The sequence below is a fragment of the Castor canadensis genome, chromosome 11 (genome assembly GCF_047511655.1).
Source record: "Castor canadensis chromosome 11, mCasCan1.hap1v2, whole genome shotgun sequence".
Classification (NCBI taxonomy): domain Eukaryota; kingdom Metazoa; phylum Chordata; class Mammalia; order Rodentia; family Castoridae; genus Castor; species Castor canadensis.
Window position 1 is genome coordinate 139208095 of NC_133396.1, and position 22629 is coordinate 139230723.

Here is a 22629-nt window from a genome sequence, read left to right on the forward strand (position 1 = left end):
TATGTCTGCCTTTTGTTAGTTTATCATCTAAAGTGCTTTCACATGCAAAAATGTGAAAGCATTAATGTCACAAGGCTTGAAGATAAATCAGACTGGGTAAAGGAAAACCGAAATGAATGGAAACACACTGGAGTTGGGTATGGTGTGTGAAAGAAGTCTGCCAGCCAGGTCCACATCCATCCTGCCTTCATCCACTCAAAGCGACTCGATCGTTTATTCCATCCAAAGACATTTGCTCTGTGCCTGTCATGTGTCAGGGCTTCAGTCTGTGTGCTAGATATGGGAGTCACAAAGGTGAAAAGACAGTTCCTTCCCTCCAGGTAAACCTAAGCTAGCACACATGGTCCCCAAATAGCCCAGCGGGAAGAGTGAGCAAACGTGATTAGGAAGGGAAAGGTGAAAAGAAAGTGACGCATACAGTGTGACTGTGAAGAGCATGTAGAAGCCTCCAGCGTCTGCCACAGGACTGTGGGATGCTCTCTCAGCACAGCCTGCACTTCCTGAAAGGAAGCTTTGGGACCAGTGCAGAAAGACAGCTGCACAGGGGCCCTGGGGCTAACCAATGGCACTGGAGTGTGAGAGTCTGTGACCCACACTAAAGAAAGCCTCTTCTCATTATCCTACTCAGCCCAACTCACACTCGGTCAGTGTTTACTGAGCACCAACTGTATACCAGGCATCGTGTTATATCTGGGAAATTCAAAATGAAATAGGGCTGGGCCCTTGCCCTTCCAGACCCTGGCACTGGAACCCATTCCTACCAGGGCAAGACCCCATGGGTTTACAGGGATCCTTGAGCTGAGACAGATGGACTCTGTCTTTGAGGGCCACCAGCCCACACTGCTTCTCTGAGAACTGGCCTGCAGCTGCCTACCAAGACACCACCCTGCCCCCCTTCCACCAGCCACACTGCCAAAGAACCCGCAACGGTGCAAGATCCTGTCCTTCAGGTGTCCTCCTGATGCCATGGTTTCCTCCATCCCTGCCTGACCTGGATTTTTGCTAGTGATCCCTATTCATCCTGCCTGCCCAGCCCAGGCTGTAAGACAGGTTCTCCAATCCAGCCCTACAAATCACTGGCTTGGGCAAGTGACTTAAAACACCCTGAGGCCACCCCTTTTGCTCTTCAGCACCCTCCCCCCTACACACAAGCACAGTTCAAATCTAGCTACCTCCTGCTGCAGTCTGCTCTGATCTGCCCACTGATTGGAGTGGAGAAGCAAGCCACAGCCCTTTTAGGCAACAGGAAAATGTCTTGTCTTATACAGGGGGTTCTCTACTTAGCCAGGGAAATCAAAACCTGTACAAACTGGAGGGTGCACTCTCACACAAACCATGAGGAAGCAAGTCCTCGATCTCCCAGGTACACAGTGCAGAGACACAGGGCGCAGCTCCAGGTGCACACAGCACCATGGCCCAGACTTTGGTAAACCTGCTAGGCCAAAGGGACATGGACTGGGCCACTCAGATAGGTGCTGCAGTGAGTAGAACTGCCAGCTCCAACAAAGCTGCCTGTCACCAAGAACTGAAAATGCAGAAGTGTGGGCCAGCCCCCACCAAGACAAATTCTCCATGGAGGAGTGACTGCAGCTCTCACTAAGGCGTTATCTGCCAGCAGGTTTTGACAAGGGCCATTAGAATTCCTGTCTCAGTTCAGTCATTCTGTCCACTTAAAAGGAATTTGCTGGACTGGACCCTGAGCTGAGGCAGGAGAAGTCCCTGCCCTGTGTCTGTACTGGAGAGAAATGTGTCCATGTAGGCCCTGTGTCAGAATCTATCTCATTAGGTGTCCACTGCTGGGGACCGTGTGCCAGCCCTGCAGCTGTGGGCTCCCAGGTGCTTTCTGCGTCTACAGCTCCTTTCAAGATCCACCTGTAAGGCAACTCACATTTTTAATCACCCATGGTTGCTGATTCTGAGGCTTGAAAACTCAAGATATTACAAATGTGACCCTTGAGGACATAAGCCATCCTGGGGTGTTACTGGACAGTTTAGTAAAGATAAACAGGCTGACATATTTCCTGGGAAAAGATGGGTTTAACAGTCTGGGGTGGGGAGAACTGCAGGTGGGCTCCTTGAGAGAGCAGACCAGGCTCTGTGGCGAGATCACATGTTCAGGAAATAAATGTAATGTCCAAGTATGACGAAGAAGGAAAGTGCATGTGTGTCTCAGTAGACACTAAAGTCTGACAAGTTCCAGCATGATTTCAAGATAAAACAATAAACTAAGGCTAGAAAGGGACTTTCCCCGCAGCCAGCATCACACCTGATACTGGAAAACAGCACTTTCCCTGAGATCAGGAACGAGACGTGAAGGTCTTGTCATATTTACTCAACATGCTACTGCAAGTTCTATTGAAGGCAATCAAGGCACCAAATAATTAGAGCTGCTTAATTTATAATGGAAGTAAAAGAAAAAGAAGAAGTCGTGACTGGCTAGAGGCATAGCTCAGGTGTAAAGCGTCTGCCTATCAAGTGTGATACTCTAAGTTCAAACCCCAGTGAAACCAAAAAAAGAGGAGAGAGAGAGAGGTAAAGAGAGAGAGAGAAGAAAAGAAAGAAAAAGGAAGTGTGACTCCCTGGTAGAAACGCTGACCATCCTCATAAGTAAATCCACAGCTAGCACATTTTATTTTCAAGTCTTCAAGCTTTCTTTTAATGTTTATGTGGTAATTATTCTAGTCCTATATAAACAGCATGTTATATCTAAGCATTTATAATCAGAGTAAGGCATCTGGCATTTGGCCACAGTTCATTTTCTTAATGACAGAGGTTTAATGGAGTTAGTAGTCTTTCAACTTTAAACACAATGCATTCCAGCTATCAAGTAGAGCCTGTCTTCTTAGAAAACTCCACAAAAACTCTTTCAATTTAATAAAATTTTTATGCCTAGAATTCATTCTACTCTGTCCTTCCAAAAAAAGTTTTCAGTCTGTTAAAAGGAGATGGGAAATACTGCTACTAACAGAATAAATCTGTATGGGGTGAGGTGTGGTGGTGCACACCCGAAGTCCTAGCTATGTGGGAGGCTGAGGCAAGGAGATCGCTTGAGATCAGCAGTTCGGAGCCAACCTGGGCAACATAATCAGACCCTGACTCAAAGAGGTAAAAAAAAATAGATTTTTACCACATTGGACACTAGTGAAGTTTAATTTGGTTCTTTTAATGTTACCCTTTTGCACATCAAATGCCTTTTGGGGGCATTTCCAGTCTATGAAACAAGGCATCGTGGCACAGCACAGCTACATGACACCATCGTTAGATTTTATACTTGCCTTTCTCCACTGAACCCTAAAGCTTATTTTCAGTTAGCGTGGGCTGTGTTAAAAAAGCACCTCGAAGTCCTGTGGCAGACACTGTAGGCTAGTGTCTAACTTTGTGTGTGTTATGCTATACTATCCACAGGCAGTTTATTTTCTCTAAAAAACAAAAAAGCATATGTATACTTAGTGTGGGTAGTACACGCCTGTAATTTCAGAGCTCAGAAGGCAGAGGCAAGGAGGTCATGAGTTCTAGTCCATCCAGGGTTAGCCAGACCCCATCTCAAATAACCAACACCACATACACACAAAAAGCATAGATGTGTATTTTTTTTAAAAGGCAGTTATGGTGATGTTTAAAATAAATATCCATAGAGCTAGAACAAGGTTTATTAATGGTTGGCCTGCTGCCTGTTCTCCTCTGAATACAGAGTAGTATTCAGAGTAGCTGAAAGCAGGAGTGACATGGTTTCAGAGGACACTGTACGTGGCGCTGCTCAATGTGGTGATAAATTGCGGGCCTCCCAGAGGAGGAAAAGAGTGGATTTGTAGCTTGGCACCCTGTGGAACGCTGCCAGCTGAGTGAAAGGCGAAAGCTGGAAGCACAGAGGTGACAGTCACAGCCATCATGGTGCAGAAAGAGAAGATGGGAGCGCTCCCCGATGCACTGATGTCAGAAGGAGGACAACCGTCCTGGGCCCTCTGAGCAGAGAAGGCAGAGGCAAGCGAAGAAAAAAGCCTGGGATCCATCAAGGGAAGGGTGGGGGGACACCGAGCAAGGCTGCAGTTCCCTGCACTCAATAGGTTATCAAACCTTGAGCACCTCAATCCAAAAATTTGAAGTTGCAAAGGCTCTGATTTGAAATCTTTTGAACAACCAAGATGACATGGCAAGTGGAAAGTCCCATATCGGACCTCATGTGACAGGTTGAAGTCAACATGCAGTTCACCAAAAACACTGCATAAATTACCTTCCACCCATGCAGTGTGCCTGAGACAGAAGCGAATTTTGTAGTCCCACCCCAGACATGGCATTCGGTAGATGCAAGCATTCCAATACCTGAAAAAAAAAAGAAATCAGAACTACGTCTGGTGCCAAGCATTTCGGATAAGTGCTGTTGCGTCTGTGTCTCAAATCTGAATTGTAACTTTCTAGTATCTTAGGTCCTGTGACTCAGAACCACTGGGTTCACTACCTAAATTACTTCATTTTTAGGTGTTTGAAATAGCTGTTGGCTGTAACAGTAACAAGGCCATTAGAGTTAAAGGGTGAGTATATTTGCATCTGATCTGCTTTACTCTTTTAACGGTTTAGTTTTTTTGTTTGTTTTCTGTTTTTTTGTTTTGGCAGTACTGAGGTTTGAATTCAAACTTCATGTTTGCTAGGCAGGTGCTCTTACCACTTGACCCAGTTCACTAGTCCCTTTTTATGTTGGTTATTTTCGAGATAGGATCTCGTGAAGTATTTGCCCCAGCTGGCTTCGAACCTCAGTCCTCATGATCTCTGCCTCCTGAGTAGCTAGGAGTACAGGCGTGAACCACCGACGCCCAGCAAACAGTGTAGTAAGCAGTCCTTACTAGCAATAATATTAAGCTAAGAACCGACACACCCATGATTGAAATCCGAAATGGAATTCACACTGATGTTGAGTTTCGCTTGGTCTGTATTTATTGCCAGGTCAAATTTCCATTTGAGGCATACCAAAAAGGAAAGACTCCATCTCTTTCTTTGCTACCAGCATTTCTTTCTCCTCCACCTTTGCCCTCACTAAGCCAGTTTCTGTCTTTGCCATCTCTTCTCTCCACCCTGTAGTCCAGGTGCATTCCCAGAGAAGTGAGAAGGAGAAGCCATTGTCTCTGCTTTCCAGCCTGCTCGAGCCAGTTACCACCTCATGCCCGTTAGGGAATTGCCTGCACCGTGCACCACTGCCTGTGGGAGACTTTTCAGAGCTAACCTAAGGGGCCACCAGTGCTGCCTTCAGACAACCCCAAGGTGTGAATCTGTTGACTTACTGTGGTTCACAGTAAGGTACGCTGGGTTTTGTGTCATGCGTTTGCATAACTCTGTCTTCCGGGTGGGAGGGCATCAAGGCAGTGCACACAGTATGCCTAACCGAGGTCCAGTGTATAACAGAGGCAGCAGTTCTTTCCTTTGGTTAGAAGGTGGGGTGATAACAGGGAAACATTGATTCTCATCTGAGTATTTATGAAATGGCTTGCTCTCCTCTAAAGCAAATGTCTACTCCTAGCTGGGCATGGTGGTGTGTGCCTTTAATTCCAGCACTTGAGAGGCTGAGGCAGGAAGTTCTAGGCTGGGCTATATAGCGAGACCCAGTACTGAAGAGAAAAAAAAGAGCTATTCCTCCATCATTCTAATAATCTTTTGATTATTACTGAATTATAATGGTTCCTTACTTCCTTGATAATTAAATATTCTCATCTCAGCATTTCCTAAATTTGCAATTCCTAGCGCCTTTGCATTCATAATTCCTTTTCCAGGAGACACAGAAAAAGCTGATTTACACAGCCTGTACCATCTTAATTCGGGGATGACTTGTGTCTCTGTATTGTGTGTGGAGCAGCAGTGGTGTCACCTGGGACCCCGTTAGAAATGCAGCTAGACCTTAGTCACACTCAGTCACAATCTGTGCTTTGACAACACCTCCAGGACGTGAGCAGGAGCCTTGATGTGTAAGAGTCACCACTGTAGGCAGCATGGCACCAAAGTCAGTTCCCACCATGTGTTCACCACCATGAGCTCCTTCCCGGGCTCCTCACTGCCTTCCGCAGTAAGGTGTCAACCGGCTTGAGCCAGTCTATTTCCGAGGTTCCAGATAGTAACTGTCAAACTTGATCACTCGTCAGCATCACCCGGAGTGCAGGCTCCACATCCCTGCCTCTGGGCCTCTTAGTCAGTGAGCCCATTCTGCATCCTTAAAACCACTCTCGGATCCTGGCCTCGGGATGCAGGGGGCCAAGAGAGACCTGGAACGGCCTGGGGTCCGTGGTACCTGAGGGGAGCCGGAAGGGTCGTCAAAGAAGCTCGGCGTCCTTGGCGTCTAACCTGGTTTCAGAGAGGATGGTGGTGTAGACACCAGTGTCTCAAAAAATGGTGGGCTCCTTCCAAGCTACACTGGGAGCAGCCAGCTAGACTGGCTGAATGAAAAACTTACTAAAAGCTCTGTCATTCAGAAACATTTCAGCCCTCTGTCTGTGAATCCTTAAAACAGCTTCTTGCCCACAGTGAAGTCTCTAGAAGCAAATGGAAGTCACGTGTTAAAAACACAATGCATGTGGGATGAAAGTCCGAGAAACTTCATCTTCATTTTCATAGATTCACTCTGAGTTTATTTTTATTGTGTATGTGTGTGTGTCTCAGTAACTTTTTTATTGTGATAAAAATCACATAATGTGAAAGTTACATGTTAATTGTTTTTAAGTGCACAATTTAGTGGGATTAAGTACCTTTTTGATGTAGCACAGGTACTTAGTTGCAAAGCACGGGCGCACAGTTGGCGCCACTCCCCGTCCTCCCCTCCTGCGAGCCCCTGGCGACCGTTAATCTGTTATCCCTGTGGCCTGTGAGGCTGTGTCCAGCTTCTTTCACTTAGCCTGCTGCTAAGAGTCATGTGGTTTCCTGCTTCATTCCCTCTAGTGACCGAGTAGCTTTTCATCACATGGACAGCCCACGTTTTGTGCGTCCATTTATCAGTTGGTGGATGAGTGGAATGTTTCTACCTTTGGCTTTTGTGAGCAGTTCTGCTACGATATCTGTGTAAGAGTTTGTGTCTGAGCATCTGGTTCCATCGTTTCGTACGTACTTAGGGATGGAATCACTGGTCATATGCCAATCCTGTGCGTAACTGCCCAGCTAGGACCACCTAACTCCTTTCCATGGTGGCTACACCATTGTCACGTTGCTGTCAGTCATGTGTAAGGTTCCAGTTTATCCATATCCTCCCAAGACTTGTTGCTTTCAGGTTTGTTTGTTTTTTTTTCCTGATAAAATTGTATGTATTCACTATGTACAGCATGATGACTGTATAAAGTGATTATGGAATACCTAAATCTAACTAATACAGGCATTGTCTCACATAGTTCTCGTTTTGTGGTGGGAACATTTTCCCTCCAATCTCTTAGCATTCTTTAAGAATACACTGTATTATCATAGGTTGGGCATAGTGGCTCACACCTGTAATCCTAGCTACTTGGGAGGTGGAAATCGGGAAAATTAAGGTGCAAGACCAGCCCAGGCAAAAAATGAGGGAGACCTCATCTCAACCAATAACAAAGCCAGTAGTGGTGGTGCACACCTGTCATTCCAACCACTCAGGAAGCATAAATAGAAGCCTGGGCATAAATTCAAAACCCTGCTCAAAAAATAACTACAGCAAAAAGGATTGGTATCATGGCTCAAATTGTAGAGCACTTGCCTAGCAAGTGCAAGGCCCTGAGTTCAAACCCCAATACTGTCAAAAATAAACAAACAAAAAGAAGAGAGTACATTATTGACTGGTGTCACCATGTTATCCAACAGATCTCTTGAACTCATTTCTCCTGTCTGAATTTTTTAACAAATCTCTCACAATCTCCCCTCATTTTCTGTAAATTTTTAATAAACATGTACAAAATATAAGAGGTATCTCAGATTTCAAATTCCAGCGTCTTCAGAAGCATTTAATTTAAAGAAAAAGAAAACTGCTATTGCCAAAGCAAACCCCCAAGATTCTAATTCAGTAACTGAAGTCTGCAACAGTCTCCAGTTTGAGAATCACCAGGTTCAGTGGTTAAATGTCTGTGCAAATAAATACGGAGTGACAACCTCACAACTCCATTGTGCTTTACTTTGCAGGTTTAGTGGAACTGAGTGCAAGCACCGCGATTTTTCTTATGTGATTCACAGGTAAGATATATTTTCAACATAAGCACCGCCTTTTATATTAACGTCCTGCTAGCAATTCACAACCAGTTAGTACTTAATTCATGGACTCCTAGGAACATCCCTGTCTTTGACGTGACGTTGTGTGTAGACACGGTAATTGACCTTCTCAGAAACGCACGGGACACAGACGTAGTCTTCAGCCTAATCAGATATGCAAAGCAGGCTTCATTTCATCCCAAATCCCATGTTGTTCCCTCTGGTTTAAGGAAGACATACAAGAGTAATGTTTTTCCTTACATTTCTCCTTAATCTACATGATCGTAGTTAAGCTCATTAGAATTTACAGGATTCCCTTGAGCTCATGAAAAGGAAGGATTCCATTATGGTAAGAAATCTAAACTAGGAGGTAGCTGGAGTTTTAAAATACATCATCTATTGTTGCTTTCTTTCTCATCTAGTGATATTCTGGGAAGAATTGCATTAGAATAGCACACCAAACACGGGCCTTGTAATCATGCCTCTGAGCAGTAAAGCAAGGTCTGCAGCCTTGAACAAGTCTCCTACAATGTCTGGGAATGGTGCCAGGTCTGCAAGGGCAGGACAGCAATTCACACCATGTTGTGGTTGTGAGAACGTGTTAATGGCTGTGGGGACATGTGTGGAAAGTGCCTTAAGCATACACAGTGAGCACTCAGGTGTTCATAGTCCCGTTTATCTACTTGACTTTTGTGCACCTTCTGACCTAAACAAAGTCAACAGTTTAGTTTTCAAGTTTCACAAGAGGAAAGAGAAATAAGTAATAAATATCTTTTTTTACAGGTCATATCTGAGAAAAGAACCACTCAGAAACTTGGTAAGAACACAGTAAATTTGTCAGTCGGCCAAATACATACAGTAACTAAAGCCCTTTTCCTTTTCTAGAAGGTAAGATATGACTGGGGAAAATATGGCTGTCCATTGAGAGTGGATTTCAGAGAAAAGTTTCAACCTGTGATTCAAGTGTAAGTATATTCTCATTAAAAATTTTTAGGGGGTGGGACTGGGGTGTGAGGCTCAAGGCCTCACACTTGCAAAGCAGCCATTCCACCACTTGAGCCACTCTACACCCAGAAATTTTTAATTTATTTTAAAAGCCTCAAAATATTACTCATGCATTTAATAACAAATATTTCGAGTACTGAATACATGTAAGACTTGGTTTTCAGTGCTAGTTATACAAAATTGGGCAAAGATCATCCCTGCAAGTTAGAGGAGTTTATGGTTTAGCAGTTGAGCCAAAAGTGGGGCCAAGACCCCCCCCCACACCCCCCGCTAGGCTCTCCAAATCTCTCACGGGCTCCTGCTTGGATGCTTTATAGGAATCACCTACCTGGATGACAGGGCTTCTCCTTCCATGAACCTAGTAATTAGTGTAAGTCTGAAAGGAAAGAAATTCGATTGTTGATAAGCAGTTGGAAATCTTAAACATATTATGGATAACTTAATTCTTACAAGCAATATTTCATATCAAAAATAGGAATGAAATACTAAGGCTTTTCCAGGTAGTTTTGTGTTTGTTTTCTTTCCTGTGTGACTTTATTTTATTTATTATTAGTATTACAACTTTTTTTTTTTGGGTGCTGGGGATTGAATCCAGAGTTTAACACAGACTAAGCACACATTCCACCACCGACCTACATTGCCAGCCCCTGACTTTGTTCTTTTATTCTTGGTTTACAATTATAAAAGTTAAGCAGCTTGTCACAAACGTTTACATATAGAAAAACATAACAAATAAATGACCCGTGTGTCCAAGGACTCTGTTACCATAAGTGGAAGTGTGGGTGAATATCCATTTGTATGCTTGTCAGACACTAGTCTGGTTATGTCATTAGGATAAATTGCTAAAAGCTGTTGGAAAGAAGAAGCTGCGTTACATCCAGAGGAACAAAGATAAGAATGACAGCTGACTTTGTATCGGAAGTCAAGGCATTTTTAAGTCCTAATGGGAAAAAGAAATAGCAGTTGACACTCAAAGTAAACATAGTATTACCATATCACCCAGCTATCTCACTTTGGGGTATCTACCCAAAAAGATGAAGGCCAGGTCTCAAGGAGCTACTTGCATATGACACCGTGCATCACTCACAATGGCTAGAAGTTCTGTGGAAGCAACCCCAAGTGTCCATCAGCAGATGAATGGAGAAACACGATAGGATGCACAGATGGTCCCCACCTGACTCACGATTGTTTGACATAAGATTTTTCAACTCTGTGATGCTGCAAAGGCAACACGCACTGGGGAGAAACTGACTTCCCATACACTCCCAATTCCAAATTTCAATTTTCCCCCAGGCTAGGCTTTCAGTATAGTATTCAGTAAATTACATGAGATATTCAACACTTTATTATGATGATTTCTGTGTAACTGTAGGCTGATGCGTTCTGAGCACATTCAAGGCAGGCAGACCAAGCTGTTATGTGTGGTAGGTCAGGTGGATTAAATGCATGTATGATGCTCTCAACTTATGATGGGTTCATTGGGACAGAACCTCCTCATAAGTGGAGGAGGATTTGTGTACAATGGAATATTATCTTGCATTTCAAAAGGAAGAAAGTTCTGATAGATGCTGAAATATGGAAAACCTTAGAGATAATATGCAAAGTGAAATGAGCCCGTGGACGAATGCCGCAGGCTCCACTTACAAGAGATCCATAGAGATGGAAAGTAGAGTGGCAGTTTACAGGGGCTGAGGAAGGAGGGAAGGTTGTGCTGTTTAATGGGGACAGAGTTCTGGAGCTGAGTGGTGGTGACAGTGACACAACACCGTTAATGTGCTTAGTGCTGCTGAACTGCACACCTAAAAATGGTCAAAATGACAAATTTTATGTTATTTACATTTTTGTCACAATACAAAATTAGCCTGTAGTTTAACTATATCATAAACAAAGTGAGAAAGAAAATGTGGTTGAAATGCAACTAACAACACAGCAAAGGAAGAGCGAGGCCCTCCCCAATCCAAGTTCCCGGGTGCCAGCCAAGGGCCCGCCTGGAGAGAAGGCCATGTAAGGGTGGCGTTCTCAGACCTGTAGAGTTAACCCTTTCCTCAGAAGATAAAATCTTTGGTAACCAAAGAAAGTAAATGTCTAAATAACATATCACTTCACACCCATCAGAACGAAAAAACAAAGCCCTAAAATCTTACGTGACCAAGTATTATTGGCAAGGACATAGGACAGTGGACATTTTCATACACAGCTGCTAGAAGTAGAAACTGCTGCAGCCACTTAGAGCATTGGGCAGGAGCGAAAGGTTTGTCACTACACATACGATGAACATAAGATTTTCACATAATCAAAGTCTGGAAACAACCACAAAGCCCATTAGTGGAAGACTGAGCAGGTAAGTGGTGTGATTAACTACAACGAGAAGCTAGGATGTTTGTAAGAGAAGGAATCAGATGAACAACCACGAATTTCAAGTTGGACAGGGGAGGAAGGAGGACGGAGGAACTCTGGCTGAGGAAAATCGAGAGATCAAAAGACTAGAAATGTCTAAGGATCTCAAAGCCGAATATTGAGGGGGAAGAGAGAAAGCAGGCAAAAGATAGAGTTTAATGTCATGCGTGTGTATTTTCAAACCCATAAAGTAATACTACATATGACTTATGGATCCATTTATGTCTAAGAAAAATATAAAACACGGGTGGAAATGAGATACAACTTTTACATTATTTTCTTCATACTTGTACTATCTTCCAATGAAAATTAAACAATTGCTGAAACTATTCCAGGAATGGGAGGGAGGAGGGAATAGAGAGTGGTGGAGAGGGTGAATTCAAGTATGCTGTATTTGATACTTTGTAAGAACTTCTGTAAATGCCACAATATACCCCCACCCAGCACAAAAATAAAAATAAAAAGTAAAATAAGCTATAGGAGCAAGCAAGGATCCTGAGGAAATAGGATCAAAGGGGCAGGCAGCAAGGGTAACTGTGGAAGAACATATCCTCTGAGACTTGGGAAAATGAGGGCAGGAAGTGACTGGTTTAGAAACAGGAACCTGGAGTTGACAACGACCAGGTCTGATAGGCTCAACTGCCTGGCATGACGTAGGAAGGAGGGGCTCTGCAAACAGAATTTCAAAGGTCACTGAGGGTGATCCAGAGGGCTGAGAAAAACCAGATCACTGGAGCCTGAAGCCAGTGGCTCGCACCTGTAATCCTAGCTATTTAGGAGGCTGAGATTGGGAGGATTGTGGTTCGAGATCAGCCAGGGTAAATAGTCTGCAAGACCTCCATCTCTGAAATAATGGATTCAAGCAGTAGAGCACCTGCTTTGCAAGCACAAAGCCCTGAGTTCAAACTCCAGGGAAGGAAGGAAGGAAGGAGACTGAACAAAGGCACAACTGAGGTGAGCCAGTCCAAGCCCCCTGGATGCCAACTTTCTGAAGAAGTCACATCATTAACAGCCAAGGTTTAGGTTACATTTGAAAGCAAGAAGAACAAGCTATGAGTAAATCCAAGGAACTGGTGAGAGACTGGGTCGATGGCCAGGCATGTGCCTGGGCAGAGTAAGGACTGAAGAGAGTCTAGCAGGGAAGACTTGTGTAGGAGTGCAGGGAGGGATGGGCAGAGTTAATGACCAGGAGGGTGGGGGACAGGTCCCGCAGTCTGTCAGTGCACTGTTGGAGCTGCACTTTTTCTAAAGGTAGCATGTGCATGTTTCTGCTCCTAAAAATAAAGCTTCTAATTTTTCTAGAGTTATCAACCAGGTATTAGAGGCCACCTACAGAAGGACAGTCAGATATATAAGGCTCTGTGTCCAGTTCAATTGAATTACAGCAAAACACAGTTGAGAACTGGGAATTCAATCAGGTGTTCATCACAGATAAATTTAAGTGCTCATTAATTAGTTTTTGAGAATCAGGCAGATTTTAATTAAGCTTTTAGAATTAGCCACAGTGGGGGCCCTCCGGGAAATTATTGGTGGATAGTCTGCGTCTCTGGGTTACAACAAATGCAGGGAAGATTTCGGGAACAAGTTTGGGCAGAATTTTACAAGTAAAGGATAACAGGTTCACCATCAAATGCTGATAAGTGAAGCCCAACATACACCATCTCAGCTGGATGACTCCCTGCATTTAAAGGTGGTTGGGGGCTGGCGGGGAGGAGATTGTGTGACTTGCTTGTGCAGGGGCTCCTAGAAGATTGTTACTGCCCTAAAACCTGGCTAACCCTCCAAACTCTAAAAGGCCTTATGGTGAAGCATCCGAGTTTCACCAGAACAAAAGCCACAGTTGATACCCTGGACTATCCTCGAGGCTGAGTCTGATGGATTTGTAGATCAATAGCTTGAGGCCATTCAGTTCTGCATGTGGGAGCTGCCCTCGTGGAGAAGTGGTCAATGCTGGGAAGATAGTGGCGGATGAGTGACAATTCTGACTTTCTCGGGTCTAATTACTCCTCTGTTGCACACTAATGACCATCAGCAAAAATAATATTTTCTGTCACACATCAATGAAACAAATAGAACATCATCAAAGATCATTAAGCCTGCATCACGGGTCACTCAATGCATCCACACTGCCACTAGATGTCACCGTAGTTCCTTGCTAGGATGAGTGTCAAAGGCTGCCAGCTGGCAGGCTTCAATCAGGATCTTTTTTATTTTTAAAGGGAAAAAATACAAGTTTGTTTTGGTTTTTGTTTTTATTCCTTTTGTGGTACTGGGGCTTGAACTCAAGGCCTTCACCTTGAGCCACTCCACCAGCCATTTTTTGTGATGGGTTTTTAGAGATAGGGTCTCACAAACTCTTTGCCCAGGCTGGCTTCGAACCACAATCCTCCTGATCTCTGCCTCCTGAGTAGCTACGATTACAGGTGTGAGTTACTGGCACTTGGCAAAAAACAAGTTCTTCATAATTCAAGAACTTCATGACTTTCAGAAGATGTGATCAAAATCTCGATCCTCTATTAAGCTGCTAAAACCAGAGCTTTGCTAATCTCTGAAGCTACAGTAAAATTGTCTGTGCACATGTGTTTTCTGTGGCGAGAAGTTCAGAGCGCTCATCAGACTTTCAGAACTCCTGTGCCCTGCTGCCCAATAAGAAGTGAAGCATTGGTGCTGGAATGCCTACCTAGCCATGCTTGTTTGAGCACTGGCCTTCGGAGTTCATCGCTGTCATTTTTTTTTTCCAAAATTAATTACCATGGAAATAAAAAGAGCTTCTCATATACCACTCTTTAACACTTAAATTTTTCTGCCCAGTTTCTGAGAATGGCACCTAACTACCATACCCAGGGTTGGATGGTAGCACGTTTTAACAGACCTGGAAAGCCAATGCCACACATAAGGACATGCTTGCTATCCAGGACAGATTTCTCAAGGGAGAAATTGCATCAGAAAGTGTAGCCACAGTCCAAGAGCCTGCACCTCGAAGCAAGTGCCTCAGACCAAAGGCCCAAGCAAAGCTGTCACCACCTGAGGGCTACAGGAGACAATTTCAGTCAGAAACATGAGCAGTCATGGGTGGAGAAGGAAGCCATGTGGCCATTTGTGTAGTCAGGAGTCCTGGTATGCAAAGGTGTCACTTTATCAATAACCCAACCTTAGCTTTCATCTCAAGCCTTATTTTTATGTGGCAGGAAAAGAACCTTAGTGAAGTAACGCATCTTTGAAAGCTCCAAGTCTGAGGGCAATGCTCTAAGCTCAGTGGGGACCATGCATCAGTCCCAGCGTCAGGACAGGGGTGAGCTGCCCATGGAGGGGACTCTGCTGGTGTCCTCTGTTAACTGGGGTCATCCTCCCTTGTCTGAGCTCCAGCTACTAGCAACCCCTCTGCACCCTGGGCAGATGACCCTGGGAGATGCAGCCACACTTTCCAGCTGCTTCCTTTGGGGAATGTGCCCTGGAGGCTGGGCACACGGTAATCCTGTGGTCCCACTCTCTGGTACTACTGCAGGCACCACAAACAAATGACACCAGGAAGCTTCACCTCACCCTTCCTCCATCATCTCCTTTGTCTTTCTCCCTGCTGGAGTCTGTGGTGGCAGGGCCCAAGAACCCTCACCTCATCACTAGGACGTTCATCACTATGAGGGTTTTGCGTGGAATAACATCTCTTATTTCACTCAGCTGACAGTAGACCGGTTATTTTACTTACACACAAGGAAAATGAGGGTGTAAGAGTGTCAGCAACTTCCCCAGGGCCTCAGAGCCGTGAGGGATAAAGACAGGGTGACCGGAAGGCAGGAACTCTTCACCCCTCTGGCTTATACCAAGCTGCTGTTTTTGTTGTTTCTTTCAGAAGTGATGAGAATGGCGTTTATGGAGACGTGGACGTAAACTTCATAGTATGGGAAATACATGGCAGGGACGATTATACCTTCAACAGTACCATGAAGCAGGTACGACCCCGTTCAAGTCAAAGCACGTCCTAGCGTGCACCTAGGCTTGCCTCCTTTCAGTCTACGTGTGATGTAAGGAAAATGGAACCAAAAAACCGCATCACCTCTATAAAATGCAATGACTACTGAAAGTCATCGAAGAAAAAAGAAGCCATTGTCATATGCGACAGACATAAGGGATGGGGAAAAAGTTAAGCCATGTTTATAGTAGGATGATGACGTCACATACGAGTATTTTCTTTTCTCTCCAAACTAATTTAATGTTCAGTTATTTGCGGGTCTGCCTTTGGCTGCAGGACATTTATCACTTTGCACTAACTCAAATGGGCACTCTTTGGGCTCCATCTCATTTGACTTCGTTGCATCATTTGCCCCTGCTACACTTGGCATCAGTGTCTCTGCCCTCTCCTGGTTTTCTTCCATCCTCCACAGCCAGTTGATTTCGGCCTCCCCAGTGGATCCCCCTTATTCTACTAGAAAAGGCCACATGGCTCTCACCCAGCACACTCGAAGCCTCCCTCCCTGGGCCTTTCCACCCTTGACGGCTTCCCATCGGGACAGTGTTGCTGGAGATGTTCCTAAGATGCCCCAGAGATGTCAGGCTCACACAACACCAGATGACCCCTTCCAAAGTGAGGCTCTTCTCTACCAGATTCTTTGTCCAAGGAGCACAACCACCAAGATGGCAGCCAAGAGAACTGAGTTCCCCTTGTAGGGCAAGCGCTCACTGTCTTTCAAGTCCTCCTGTCCTTGGTCAGCCCCCAATGTGTAAGTCTTCTGGCCTGCTGTCTCCCCATACTCCCTCCCGACACTGCTGTCTCCCCATGACCGTGTCCAGGCTCTCTTACTCCTCAGACTTCTCCATTATACCTGGGCTAGAATATCCTAGACCATCTTCAGTGAGACTTCTTGGTAGGAATGTACGGTTCCCTACAGTTCTATCAAGCCAGGGGTCTGCGTTCCCTCACCCCGCACAGTTATAGATGTGATGTGGGTGGACGGTCTCTCTAATCCATAGATTTGTTTCCAGGCCATGGTCAAGGGGCCACTAGACACAGAACCCTGAGCCCCTAATTCACCACTTTGAGCAGAGCCACCCACAAGAAACACCTGATAAGGGACTTCTGCACTGTGGTACTCAAGATTTACACTTTTGCTGGGGACACAGCTCAGCGGTAGAGCATTGCTTAGCACATGTGAGGACCCAGCCTCACAAAAAATAATAATATAATAATTAAGCTTTTATCATGTAAATCCCCTAGGAGATGGGGGCTTATTGTCCAGCACCTCAGAGATAACTCCTCCTATTAAAACTGCATTTAAATTCAAACATTTCAGCCCCTGCCATGCCTCCCCAGCCCTTTTTTGCTTCAGTTATTTTTCAGAGACAGCTAACATTTTTGCCCAGACTGTGATCTTCCTACCTATGCCTCCTGAATAGCTAGGATTACAGATGTGCCTCACCATGCCCAGCTTGTTTGTTGAAATGGGGTCTCACTAACATTTTTGCCCATTCCGCCTTGTACCACAATCCTTCCCAATCTTCATCTCCCAAGTAGTGGAAATTGCAGGCATGAGCCACCAAGCCGACAGGAAATTTTTTTCTTTAAACTTTAAAAACTCTTGCAGAGAGTGGGAGGGTGAGATGACTTTCCAACTCATTTGGTGAGTCAAGGAGGACTTGCTAAGATCCCTAAAAGAAAAGAGAACTTCAGGCCAGTCTCACCCATAAACATAGACACATAAAACCTTAGCAAATCAACTCAAGCAATATACTAAAGAATAATCTACCCCAGCCAGACACCAGTGGCTCATGCCTGTAATCCTAGCTACTTGGTAGGCTGAGACTGGGAGGATTGTGGTTTGAGGTCATCCTGGGCAAATAATTCTCAACCCCACCTCCAAAATAACCAGAGAAAACTGGACTGGAGGTGTGGCTCAAGTGGTAGAGTGCCTGCTTTGCAAGTGCAGAGCCCTGAGTTCAAACTCCAGTCCCACCAAAAAAAGAAAAAGAAAAAAGAATAATATCCCCAGACCAAATTCTCTTTGTCTCATGGAGGTTGGTATATTCAATTTGATAAGGAAGAAATGGCAATAAGGTTTCTATAATAGTTGGTGGAAAGTTATTTAAGAGTTTACCATCTGTATAAACATCAATTTAAAAATTAATCATAGAGAATTATAAATGCATAGTAACTTTCTTAGCCTAATAAAATAAAGATAACAAAAATTACAGCAAAAAAATTTTTTTTGCAGTATTGAGGTTTGAACTCAGGCTCTACACCTTGAGCCACTCCACCAGCCCTATTTTTATGGTGTTTTTTTCGAGATAGGGTCTCATGAATTGTTTGCCTGGGCTGACTCTGAACTGTGATCCTCCTAATCTCTGCCTCCTGAGTAGCTAGGATTACAGGTGCGAGCCACCAGCACCTGGCACAAAATTATTTTTAATGCGATTTTTTAAATCTTCCACTGAAATCAGGGACAAAACAAGGATAGCTGTCTATCACCATTTTCATACAATCTTGCTCCTGGAAAGCTTGGTAATTAATAAGACAAAGAAGAAACAGTCAAAATAAATAAAGGAATAGGACCTGGAAAGAAGGAAACAGAGGTTCCATATTCACAGAGACAAAGCTGTCCATGTGAAGCCATTAGAATCAAGAAGTGAGTTCGGGACGTTCTGTCACCTCAGGGTCAATATGCAGCACCAGCAAACATTCAAATAATGGAAGTCTAAAAGAGAGCATTTCGACAGCAGCAAGACATATTAGACACATAGGAATAAGCCACCGAGAATGTCGCCGTGTGTGACTGCGTCGTGGTGTTTTGACAGAGCGGCTGTTTAAATGAAGCACAGACGTGGAAGACGATGATGGAGATGAATGAGAACCTCCCTCTGGACATGGTGTGGGGGCCAGAGGTAAGGGGACAGAGCTGGGCACACACTGTGGCTGGGATCGCCAGTTAGCAAGCGCTTGCTGGGAATACTGTGGACATAAATTTGGTTTGGTAAGTATAACCTTTTTTTGATATTGAATTACATTATTTCAAAAGTGTTTCATCTTAAATTTCTTTGATTTTCCTGTGCATTCTGTTACAAATTTAATTTTAATTCACTATTTTTTTTTGAGGGGAGGGCAGCTCCAGGGCTTGAACTCAGGGCCTCACACTTGCTAGGCATGCGCTCTACCACTTGAGCCCCTCCGCCAGCCCCCATAATTCATTTCACTGCTGCAAGTCTGTGTTTGCAGATTATCAAGCCCAGTAAACGTGTGAAAGCATTGAGAGTGAGTCTTTTTTGAGGACCACCTCTCCCCTTTTATTCTTTGTTGTTGTTTTGAGACAGGGTCTTGCTGTGTAGCCCAGTATGGCTTGGAACTCACAATCCTCCTGCTTCAGCCTCCCAAGTGCTGGGGTTACATACAGGTGCAACCACGCTTGGCTCCTTTCATTTCTTTACTTAAAAGTCAAATAGTCAATAAGGTCTTCTCTGGCCACCCTATTAAAAAATTAAACTATCACTGCCCAGAGAGCCCTCATCTCCCCTCCCCTTTTCTCCAGTATCATGAGCATTTATAACTCTCTGACACACTAGACAGCCTACTTTTTTGAGGGCACTGGGTCTTGTTGACAGGCTAAATGCCTCTGAGGTCATTTTGTGCTGCTGGAACAGGATACCCGAGGCTGGGAAATTTTTGATGAACAAAAATTGTTGTCTCATGATCCTTAAGACTAGGAAGTCCAAGAAGAGCATGGCACCATCTTCTGGTGAGGGCTTTCTTGCTGCATCGTGTCATGGTGGGAGGAGGATGGGTAAGAGAGGCAAAGGTGAGGGCAAGTGCAAGCCAGAGGTGAGCAAGAAGTGTCAAACTCATTCCTGTAGAAGGAAGCTACTCCCTCAGCAATGGCATTAATCCATTCATGGGGCCAGGGCCCACCTCCCAGCACCTTCCCACTGAAGACCAGGTTTCCAAGACATCCACAAGAGAGACGGCATTCCCCATAGCCACCAGACTGACCAAAGCTCAGACACCTCACACGCAAGTGAGGGCCTCACAAAGCCTGTGTCCTTCACCTAAGAAGCTTCCAGAGAGCACACAGACCTACAATAAACCAGACCAGTGCCATGATCACTCACTGTAGGATCAGACATCTGCACATTTTAACTATGTTCACTTTGCCTTTATTAGCTTTAATAAAGTGACTTTTAAAAATGTGGACTTTGGGCTGGGGGCCTGGCTCGACTGGTAGAGCGCTTACCTAGCAAGTGCAAGGCCCTGAGTTCAAGCCCAATATGGCGTGTGTAGATTATTTCATCTGTGCATGCGTGGTGTGGCATGTCTGTCATCCCACCACTTGGGAGGCTGAGGTAGGAGGGCTACAGACCATGTCTCAAAAAAACAGGTAGTAAATGAAAAAGATTTAAAAATGAAAAGAAAAAAAAAAAAGATGGGCAAGGAAGGAATAGAACAGTATTTCTTAAGTTAGTGCTCAGAGAGCCACAGTAGTGGTGATGGGGTTAAATAAAAGCCTGAGGGAGGACAAAAACCCAAGGATGGGCCACCCTGACCAGGTGTCCAGACCTTAGGGTCCCAGTTAGCATCTTCAGATGATTCCCTGCCCTGTTGACTTGGGAAAATAACGTGCTGCACACCCTCTGTATCCTAATTTGATTGTTCTCAGCTATAAATGAAATGCAGCATTTACTTTCACTTGGCTTCACTTTTTTACCAAATTTTAACCCAAGGTAGCCTCTAACAATGTCATAAAGCATGGCTTTATGGAGTAGCCATCACATCCCCAAATAATTTTCCAAAACAACTATGTGAGAATGTCATTTTGTTTAAATCAGAAATTATCTTAATCTTGGTGTGTTTCCTGTTCAGAACTACAGGCCCTGTTTTTCCTATGCTATTGGAAAACCAGGAGACTTGAGTCAACCGTATGAGATCCTCAACATCTCTAATAAGAACCATCTCGTTTGGCCCACGGACCATGTGGGAATGTATGTGTTTCGTGCAAAGGTGTTGGATCCAAACTTCAGGTGAACATAAATGTTTCCTTACAATAGTTTTAGCATTCCTTCCTCAAAATGAAATTGTTTTCGTGATTTAATTTGGTACCGACTAAACATCCAATTGTTACTGTAATTCACACATTTGCTTTTCATTTTGTAATAAACACATTGTGGAGGTAGGACATTCATTTGAAATTATGTTCTGAGAATTTTGCTACATCCCGTGGACATGGCAAAGCCAGATGTGAGCAATCTCGGCCTTCAAGGATTTGGGGATTAAGCCGAGAGTCAAGTCACGACAAACGCGTGTGCTGGTCTTCAATTAAGATGTGTTAATAGGCACGACAGTAATTCAGAGACGGACAAATGCTGTTTTGAGCCGGAGATAATTTTCTGGAAACCATGGAGGGAGTATCATCTGTCACTTACCTAGTCTAAAAAGCTTGAAACCATGTCAACTCTCTTTTCTTTTATTTGTCACATTACATAATGTGACAAGTAATTTCTGCCCCTTTTACTTCTATTTCTGCTGCCACCAGGCCTTCCTTTGGCCTTTTGCCTCATAAATGTCACTCTTCTCCTTTGTCTAGGTGTTGGGGATTTTTGGTGCTGTGGGTAGGTAGAAGCAAGTTTATTAGGATGCGCATTGCTAAGAAAAGCAGCGTGTAGCAGGACACGAGCGCACTGCTGCTGCTCTGATCCTGAAGCGAAGCTGGAGTGCAACCTCCAGTGGGAGGGAGGGCAGGCTCAAGAAGACCTCAAGCTTTTAGGGGTTTGCAGAGATGGGGGTGGTCAGTCCTGGAAAACTGGGTTATTAACTCTCAGAGGCTGAGCTATGTGTCCTCAGCTCCTCCCATGTGAAGGTGGAAGAAGTTTTGGGCCTTGGATGGTCAGACTGGGCTGCAAGTCAGCAAGACCCTGCTGCCTGTCGCAAGTCATTCTGTTAATACTGTAATGTTGGCCATCGGGGTTTCGTAACTCCTGCCTCACTCTTGTCCCGCGCCCCCTCCCCGGGAGCGTGGACCCTCATAAACCTGTGAGGGAGGAGAGCCGTAGATGTCTTTAACATTTCCTCCTGGACAGGAGCATTGGTCTCACCTACAGGTCCGCCTTGTCTGGTAGGGGTGACAGCTGAGGCTGAGGTGGTAGAGACAAGGGCATGATGGTGGCGTCAGGGGTCCAGTTGCTGATGCTTAACTGTGGTATCGGCTGAGAGCCCTGGCATGCATCATTTACAGCAGAAACTTTCGAAGCCAGCAGCTGGATTTATTGTGGGCTGTCACTGTGGTCACCGATCATTGCAGCACAGTCATCTTGTGAGGGTCTCCTGCTGTCCTTTCCAGGGAATGTGGATTGTTCCTAGGACTCCTGGGACAGTGACTAAAGGGATGCTAAAGAAAGCATTAACAAGCTCCAACAGCCCCTGATAAGAACCGGCTTAACACAACAATGGCAGTGGCTTTCCTGCTGGGCCTCTGACTTTTAGCCTCAGGCTTCTGTCCTGGCCTGAAGTGCTAAACACGGGTCCCTTGCCATGGAGTGGGCCTGAGACCCAATTGGAATGTGGTCGATTGCACCCAAACTAGTCGTGCCACTATTGCCCGGTGGGCACATCCTGTAGAGCATGTGGACGATGTAACACACAGGGGACATAGCCAAACAGGACTATTGGTGACGATTTTCCTCCTGCCAGCCTGAATAGCTCCTTCCGGCACTATGACGCTAGCCAGTGGAGAGAAAACTTTGGGTTTGGCCTCAGCTTGATTTTTTGTTTTGCGTCCTGCAATCAGAGCGTGTGGTGTCCTTCAGTAACAGGGACTTATCGTGTAGTTTTGGCATGGGACCAACTGTAGTGGCAATAGCCTGTACGGTGTGGGCACCTCGGGGAGATCCCCCCCACCCCCCCCACCCCCCCCACCCCCCACCCCCCCACCCCCCCACCCCCCCCACCCCCGCCCAGCCAATGGCTCCTAGGGAGGTATCCCGTCCTCATTTACAAAGGCCATGGCTCTGGAAACACTCTTTTTATCCATGCAGCGTGTCTTTATTTAAACTCTTTAGCTACTGTTTGAAGTAGCG

General features: G+C 45.0%; 1 protein-coding gene across 1 annotated transcript in view; it reads left to right on the plus strand.

Annotated features, from left to right (window-relative positions):
• The window catches only part of Catspere (catsper channel auxiliary subunit epsilon), a 130699-nt gene that overhangs the window by 86119 nt on the left and 21951 nt on the right, over positions 1–22629 (plus strand). Inside the window, exons 14-20 of the mRNA XM_074048792.1 lie at positions 4477–4529; positions 8113–8163; positions 8962–8995; positions 9064–9143; positions 15431–15530; positions 18367–18453; positions 20420–20577. Coding sequence (XP_073904893.1) covers positions 4477–4529; positions 8113–8163; positions 8962–8995; positions 9064–9143; positions 15431–15530; positions 18367–18453; positions 20420–20577 — 563 coding nt within the window. The remainder of the gene's footprint in view (positions 1–4476; positions 4530–8112; positions 8164–8961; positions 8996–9063; positions 9144–15430; positions 15531–18366; positions 18454–20419; positions 20578–22629) is intronic.